Raw genomic sequence first — 8,726 nt, 5'->3', positions numbered from 1 at the left:
TCTTTTGGCTTAAAATAAAGTATACTTATCTTGTCATTAATATAAGACCTATTTGACTAATTTGATTAGATTAAAGAAACTAGGTAACTTAGTTAATTATAAGACATGTTTTTTTTCTAAAATACTATAATCATCTTCCTTAATATTTTCCCTTCCTCTCCTCCTTGATTATGATTAAAGGAGTATAATAGAATTCAATTAGGAAAAATTAACAAATATGAGAAATAAGTTTTACATTTAAAACTAAATTGAACTCATTAATTAGGTCCTATATTAAGTATGAGAAATACATCTTATATTTAGAATTATAATGAACTTATTAATTAGGTCCTATAGATCAGATTGGAAACATCCATCATATTCTAAATAATTCTTGTGCTATTAATTAAACAATTATCATTTTTAAGCAATTATCATTTTTTGGCTTAAAAATGATAATTGTTTAATTAATAGCACAAGAATTATTTAGAATATGATGAATATAATTATCCGGTCATTAATATAAATCCTATTTGATTAATTAAAAAAATTAAGTAAGTTAGTTAATTATAAAAAATATGACATATTTTTTTAAAATATTATAATAATATTTCTTAATATATTTTCTACCTTATGATAATTGAAGGAGTATTAATAAGATACGTTTAAAAAAATTAACAAATATAATAAATAAGTTTTAAATTTAGAATTAAAATAAATTTATTAATTAAGCCCTACTTTAAATACCAACGAGTATCATTTACTGCCCTAAAGGCCTAAAAACACATGAAACAACATTTCACTCAAAGAATCTGTCAAGAAAAAAAAAAAAATTCAAAAAAAAACTATTGAATTTCAAATTTTCAAATGAGAAATTATTAAAAAAATATTTTTTACTTTTTGAGTGTAGTCATTTTCTTTACGAATATAGTAATTAATACTAATTTAAAATTTTAAAATTCAACTGTCAATTTTTTTAGATTTTTCCAAAAGAAAAACACTTTTCATTAAAAGAAACATCTGAAATACCAAAATGAAACAATATACTTATACTGCAAACTAAGGGGGAAAACAAGCACTTTCTGTTTTTTTCCTTTTTCCTGAAATAAAAAAAAAAAATCCTATGGACAACAGTGTGTGAAATCTATTTCTGAAACTTTTTGCGTTATGGCGGTTCCCTGTATCTATACACTTCCCCACCTCTGAAAATCGAATTGCCGACTCCGACACGCCGCCGTTTGAGCCACCGTCGCCGGCGACCGCACCAACCCGATATTCGTACGAGCCGATCCGGAGTGAAAAGGCAGGAGACCAATTGAGAGCTCCAGATTGGGCTCAATTTCAGCACAATGAAACGAAGAATCTCGCTCTAGCAATGGCGGTTCTTCTTCCTCTGTAGTGATGCCGCTACTAGTGTTGTTCAACTCCTCAACCGCCTTCATACTGCCGAAATCGATGCAATTGAAACTATCACTCTCCCGCTTCTGCTTCTGATTCTTCCCGAGGAAGTCGTTTTCGGCCGCCGGTGAGTTCTCGAAGTCCCACTCGGCGGTAGATTTTACAGAGGCGGTGGTTTCGTTGAGAGGACGGTGCGTTTGGGGATTGATCCCGCGGCTAATAAGCTTGCGCTTTATATGAGTATTCCAATAATTCTTAATCTCATTGTCGGTTCTACCTGGTAATCGCGCCGCAATCAGAGACCATCTATGTTCAAGCGAAACAAAGAAAAATAGATAAACTTAGATAGAGCTCCTCCCGATTCGTCGACATCCAAATAGAGACATAATACGATACAGAATTGACAACAAAACACAGAGAGAAAAATCGGTTAAGAAGTTAATAATACTTGTTTCCTAGTAGACTATGAAGCTTGATGATGAGGTCGTCTTCTTCTTGGGTGAAATTTCCACGTTTGAGATCAGGACGAAGGTAGTTCATCCATCTCAATCTGCAACTCTTTCCGCATCTGAGCAACCCTGTACCCAGCCGAATCAAAAGAGAAAGAAACAGAAAGAGAAAAATGAATCAACAGAGAAACTCAAAATCAGAATCAGAATCAAAAAGCAACGAATCAGTTCGTACCAGCGGCTTTTGGGAGAGAACGCCAAGAGCCTTCGCCATGGAGGCGAATATAATCGATAAGGTGTTGGTCTTCCTCTTTGGTCCAAGCGCCTTTGTTTGTGTGGGCTTTCTCGCAACAAGGCGAACGTCCCATAATCTCTTCTCTATGAAGAAGCTCAGGGAACGAACGAGGGATTGATTGACTGATAGGAACGAGAGAGAAAAATCAATCAGAAACAGTGAGTGGATAAGTTCGTTTCTAATTTGTTTGTTTTTGGTGTGTTGTGTCGACAACTGACCAAAGAGAGAAGGAATAACTGAGAGAGACTCTGAGGCAGGTGGAATTTGGGGAAGAAGAAGCGGAGGGATATAAGATTTTACATTTATAATTATAACACAGATCCATAAAACGGCTGATGTTAAAGGGAAGGAAGCAGTTGATAAGGATGAGCTTTGTGTGTAGTATTAAAAAAAAGGATGAGCTTTGTGTCATATCAATATTCTGAGACATTTTAGATGCATTTTATCCTCTAACTTCGTGTATAATTTTGTTTTGTTTTGTTTTTTTTGGGTAAGGGAACTTAGTTTGGTCTTTTTAGAATATTTTATTTAACGTTTAAAATTTTAATGTCAATCTTTTAGTAATATAATTAATAATATTAGGATTTTTTTTATCATCGTTAACTTCTAAAAAAAACTCATGTATTTATCATACTCAAGACTGAAGTCACATCTTATCCTTAAAAAAGTGCTTAAGATTAGAAGATTGATAAAATATTATATAAAATTAAGAAACCAACATAAAATTCTATATAAAGGTATAAAGTATACTTCTGCCTTAAATGTAAATACAATATAGCTAGTATGGCTTTTATTTTAATATCATTTAGAAAAAAGGTTTTGTGTGTCTAACAAACTCTAAGAAATGATAAACTAGCCCTCATGAGGGCATTGAAATTTGTTTTAGAACGCGTAGTGTGTTGGTGGTCGCATGATTTATAATTCACATTGATAATGTAACTTCATATATTTTCAATTACACAAAATCAATATATATAATCAATGAATAGTTATAATTCTAAAACATGCATGTTTCATTTTTTAAAGCATAATTATAAGCTAGTCTTTTTTTGTTTTATTTTCTTAATTTTATTTTGGTTTTGCAATATATTTCAATAATCAATACAGAAATTTGAAATCATTTGAATATTTAAGCTTACTTAAATGAATAAGCTTATTTACATAAAAAGCTTTTTTAAGTCTGTTTTGGAAATCGGCCATTTTAATTTTAACTTCAAATTAAACAATGAAATTTTAAAATAAATCTTTATTTGTAGTACTTCACAATTCACGTGATACATTTGAAAAAAATGTCCTTCCATCTACGTAATCCAAGGAAGTCAAAAATATTCTTATCATAATGTATGCACTGTATATTTATTTATTTTTTTTTAAAAAAAAGATGTTAATTTCAATGGAGGATAATGGAATCCGATAGTTTGAAGAGGAGACTGGAAATGGCATGAGTGGGATTTGACGAAAGTCGGTGAGAAAGAAAAGGGGTAGGTAACTTACTCGACTTGAAAGAAACTCACGTTTATCTCATTACCGTGTGTGTCCTCTTTTCCCTTTGTTTTCACCCGCCACTTGTATTCCAAGCCACGTCGCAGCTTTTCCGTCCTTTTACCTATTTTTAATAACCTATCTTTTTTTGCCAACAAAAGGAATACCATTAAACAGAAGAAAACATGTAACGAGAAGTTTGGCAAATCTGGCAGAACAAAACAAGCTATAAGTGAATGTAAAGTTAGTGAAGTAATTAGCTGAGAAATTAAGGCTCAGCTTCAACTTGTATTGAATGCAGTCGGTTCATACACTTAAGGATGGAAAACAACAGAACAGAATCTAATCTACTTAATTATTAATAAAAGGAAATCTAATCTAGATGAGATCAAATTATATTTGATGCGATTTTATTACTTAAGTAACCTAAGAATAACAATAATAGTAATAAACAACAAATTAATAAGTCTAATAGGCTTGGGTTTTGAACCATTGTTTAACACTCCCCTTCAAGCAAGATAATAGATGTTCATCATTCCCAATTTGCACGTAAAGTTTTCAAAATTTATCACAGATAAGGCTTTAGTAAGTACATCAGCAATTTGTTGACTTAATGGTGTATATATGACCTCAACCTTCTTATCTTCTATGTTTTCATTAATAAAACGGTGATCTATCTTAAGATTCTTCATCATGTCATGATGTACAAGATTCTTCACAATCTTGATAGTAGAATTCAAGTATTATCACAAAAGACTTTCATTGGACCCTTGTGATATTTATTACCTCCTTGAAGAGTTTGTCAAGCCACATGCTTTCATATATCCCTTGAACCAATGCTCTAACCTCTGCTTCAACACTATTTCTAGAAACTAAATATTTCATTTTGCTCCTCTAATTAAGTTACCAAAAAATTACCCCATACAAAGGAGCAATAACCTGAAGTAGAGCAATAACCTGAAGTAGATTGTCTATCTTCAAAGAACCTCCCAGTTAGCATTTAAATGGACTTTTATGCTTTTTTGACTATTTTGTCCAAAGAATAGGCCTTTCCTTCATGTAGCCTTTAAATACCTCAGTATTCTATTCACTACATTCATATGTTCCTTATTGGGATTACTAGATAATTGACTCAACACTCCCACTACATAGGAAATGTTTAGTCTTGTGAGAGCTAGTTAAATTAATCTGCCCACTAACCATTGATATCTATCTATATTCATGAGTAGACAATCTCTTTTTGCAGTCAACAACTTGAGATTCATTTCCATGGATTTCGCTATTAGGCAATAACCTAGCATACATATTTCTTTCAACAAATGAAGTATGTATTTCCTCTAAGACACAACTATACTCTGTTCAAATCTAGTAACTTTCATACCCAAAAAGTACTATGAAGAACCAAGATCTTTGATCTCAAATTGTAATGCTAAGAACTTCTTCAAGTTCTCTAATTCATCAATGTTATCCCTTGTAATAATGATATCATTGACATAAACTATTAGAATAGCTAGCTTTCCATCATCGTGTGAAGCAAATAGGGTATGATCAGCTTAACATTGACTATAACTCTTTTTCTTTACTATATTTGTAAACATTTCAAACCATGCACATGGAGATTGTTTAAGACCATACAATGGCTTTTTGCAATTTACAAACTCTATTCTTATTGTCACCATCTCTAAATATAGGGGGAATATTCATAAATATCTCCTCTTTTAAATCATAATGGATAAATGCGTTCTTTATATTTGGTTGATGCAAAGACCAAATAAGATTAGCTCCTAATTGGAGTAATACCTTCATAGTATTAAAATTAGCAACTAGGGCAAAGGTTTCCTAATATTCTATCCCATACTGCTGGATGTAACTGTGAACACCCCATTTTGTTTACTTCACCAATAATTTTTAAAAAAAAAGATAATATAATAAAAAGTTTATTGACCTTTAAATTAGAAAATATTATGTGGACTTATTAACAAGGAAAATAACAAAAATAAAAAAATGAAACATAAAAATCCCTTATTTAAGATGCTTGGCTCCTTAATTGGAAGTATCTTTTGGAGTCATTATTGTGGGAAAAATAAAAAAAACAAAAACAAAAATAAAAATAAAAAATCACAAATTGACTATGATTTGCTGCCAAAATAGGAAAGGTTATTATGAGTCACTATGGGGAAAAATAAAAAAAATTGAAAGACAACTACAAAAACCCTAGCTGAGACCTATAGATAGGAGAGGAATGGTTAAAAGGGGGAAAAAGATTTGGAGGATAAAGGAGGAAAGGAAGAAAGGTAGAGAGACATTCCACTATGTCATATTATCTAAAGGTTTTTTGAGGGGTTGAAGGTTGTTAAGTGCTCATCCATAGTTGCATTACTACAGGAAAAAAAAGTTATAGCATTTATTTTTTTTAATTTTGTAGTGTTTTCAAAACGCTACATATGCATCTGTTATAGACGGCATGAAGACCAAGCTATAGTGCTTTGAAAAATGCTACAACATATATATATTTTTAAATTAATAATATTCTATAGTGCTTCTTAGAGAAAGTGCTATAGAAAGATAGACAAGTGCTATAGCATGTGTACATTAGACATCACAACATGTTTATTTTTTTAAAAGAAAAACATGCAAAAAAGCGCTACAAAACATTTTTTTGGGGAAAAATATTTTTTTTAGTTTATAATATTTTAGGACTAAATTTACAAAATTTTACTTACAAATTTTAACTATCACTAGTAAAAATTCAAACATTGTAAAGACGAATGAAGATATTGGCATGTAAAATTGAGTATGTCAATGCATAGGAATGATTTATGAATAATGAAATGATTGCATGCAAAATAAAGAATGTTATAGCATGCTAATGCAAGTAAAGGGATAAATATTTTCATCATGAGCAAGGAAATTGGGATAGAGCAAAAGTAGGACAAGGGAACGAATTTGCCCGTAAAATTTTATGAGTAGCTAGGACACATCTTAATCTTTAAAATGAGGGGTAGTAATGAGTCATGTCACTTGACTACCAAATAAAACTAGGCTAACTAATGCAATATAGCAATCCTAACCTAGGTCAAACTCTTGAGGAGCCTAAAGGTGTCCTAGTAATTGAAGTGTAAATATCAAATTAACTAGGCGTAGTATGTGATGTAATTATGCAAGTAGTGATCCAATTAAGGGCTAAGGAAAGCTATCTAATCTTTTTATGATTTTTGAACTTAGTGAGTGAGTATGTATGCAATGAAGGAGTTGTCCTTGATGGCCAAATCCACCAACTATCCTAGTTCAAGTTTCAATTGAGTTTCAATCATTTATTAAGCTAGGTTTGTGAAGACACTTTCTCTAAGCAATAAATTCAATTAGCTAGAACCCTAACTCATCAAATTCATCTCAATGCTTAATATGAATTGAGTATTGCAAGAAGTATTATCCATTCTTAATTAACAATATTAGCACCTTAACCGATTAATCAAGAGATTCAAATACTTGAGTTGAAGGAATTAATATAACAAAAAAAACCAATTCAATCAATCAATCACTGTACAAAACACAATCCAAATCTCAATATCAATGCAAATCAACTGAATCACATCTTAAATAGCTACAAATCACAATCAAGAACCTTAACATTACAATCCATGCTATAGATGAGTAAAACTAGAATTAAGGTAGAAGAAACTTCCAATGCAGCTCTAGGAACTCAAGTTGGCTTCTTTGGACATCAAGGATTAATGATCTAGCCTCTCATAACTGAAATCACAGCTCCACAAAGCTTAGCAGTCTCTATGGGTATGTCAGCAATGATCAAAGGATGAGCAGAGGAGAATAATAGGTGGAAAGTGAAAGAAATAGAGTAGAAATGATGGGTTACTAATAAAAAATGGTAGAGAAATGAAGAGAGACCAGGGAGAGAGGATCTAGGTAGAGAAAATGAAGTAAGAGAGTGAAAATGGCCGATTCCCGCTTCTGGCACACAATCTAGAATTTAAACCCAAACTTTTGTCCATCCACCATGGCGCTTTATGACATTCTTTGCAGTGCCTAACTAAAACGACACCATTTGAGTTGATGAAGCTGCGCTCCATATAAGACAGAACCATGACTTCCTTGACTTGTGACATTGTAAATACCTATAATGATTCAAATAGAATTCATAATCATCTAGTCCAAAGTGTATATGACACATAAGAGCCAATGAATGAATACATCCTAAGAATTATCATATAAAAACGCACAATTAACCCTTATACCCTCAGTGCACAACTACCTCTAACTTAGCCCAAATTACATAATTAAAGGCTACAAAGGCATAATTTTTGAAAAGAAAATATATTTAAAATATGAGAACTATTAGGTAGATAACTTAAAATAGATATGTATCCTAAAAGTTATGATTGTTTAAAGTTAAAAGTAGAAAAATTGAAAATGCACTATTTGAACAAATAAATAGTGCAACTTCATGAATTTTTATAATATTAATGAGTAAGTAAATAAGCTAATGAGTATTTGTGCATTGTAGATCATTAAAAGAGCTTTAAATGGAGACTTGAATAACCTCAATATGATTTTTCTATAATTAGTTATGAATTTTCAAAATTAGATTAGAAATCTGGAATTGACCAATTGTATAGTAACCCAAGAATAAAAATGTAAGTTTTCTATCCATGGGCTTAATTCATGATTTGTCTAAACCATAGCACTTTTGAATGTGTACTAAATATAGTGAAATGATGGGTGTTTTAAAAGTCTTTTATCGATACTTTTCATGCTTGTCTGTCCCAAGTAGCACATTGATTAACCGTGGGTCTAGCCTCATTTTCCTTCTCCTTAACCTAGTGGTCAAATGACTCTAAGTCATATTCTGTTCTTCATCAAATATATCATGGATTTTCATGTTACAATAAAAATGTCTCACTACCATAGGGCTATAAGTCAAATCAATACTGAGGCAATTTTCATAAAACTTCATAGGGTTCAAGAGGTCTAATATGATCTCTCATTTGTTCTTAGATATTCCAAGCTAACATATACTATTAGACAAAATTTTCTTGAGGCAAAATCAGATTTATACTTTCTCGTATTAGTCCCCTCATCCAAAACCTCTCAAGGCAATGTTCTAG

At 31.4% G+C, this 8,726-nt stretch overlaps 1 protein-coding gene across 2 annotated transcripts; it reads right to left on the bottom strand.

Annotated features, from left to right (window-relative positions):
• Positions 1-1,013: 1,013 nt before the first annotated feature.
• LOC114755499 (transcription factor MYB8-like) lies at positions 1,014-2,421 on the bottom strand. Of its 2 annotated transcripts, XR_003741312.1 has the most exons (4): positions 2,062-2,421; positions 1,826-1,955; positions 1,101-1,683; positions 1,014-1,072 (listed from the first exon to the last, which is right to left on the bottom strand). XR_003741312.1 is itself a non-coding variant. In XM_028944377.1 (3 exons), the coding sequence occupies exons 1-3, from the start codon at positions 2,192-2,194 to the stop codon at positions 1,164-1,166; spliced, it is 783 nt and encodes a 260-aa protein (XP_028800210.1). In that variant the 5' UTR covers positions 2,195-2,421; the 3' UTR covers positions 1,099-1,163. The 2 variants fall into 2 exon arrangements, 1 of the variants encoding a protein (XP_028800210.1); XM_028944377.1 differs by lacking the exon at positions 1,014-1,072 and having other exon boundaries at positions 1,099-1,683.
• Positions 2,422-8,726: the final 6,305 nt, after the last annotated feature.

This window comes from Neltuma alba, unplaced genomic scaffold, assembly GCF_004799145.2.
Source record: "Neltuma alba isolate B1F8T4 unplaced genomic scaffold, ASM479914v2 tig00010280_pilon, whole genome shotgun sequence".
NCBI lineage: Eukaryota > Viridiplantae > Streptophyta > Magnoliopsida > Fabales > Fabaceae > Neltuma > Neltuma alba.
Note: the sequence above shows the minus strand (reverse complement) of the source record. Positions and strands in the feature narration are given on the sequence as shown.

Coding starts and splice junctions, on each gene's coding strand:
- LOC114755499 (XM_028944377.1), bottom strand. CDS start 2,194: ATGGGACGTTCGCCTTGTTGCGAGAAAGCCCACACAAACAAAGGCGCT. Junction 1,956..2,061: donor TTCTCTCCCAAAAGCCGCTG/GTACGAACTGAT, acceptor GGCTGGGTACAG/GGTTGCTCAGATGCGGAAAG. Junction 1,684..1,825: donor CATAGTCTACTAGGAAACAA/GTATTATTAACT, acceptor GCTTGAACATAG/ATGGTCTCTGATTGCGGCGC.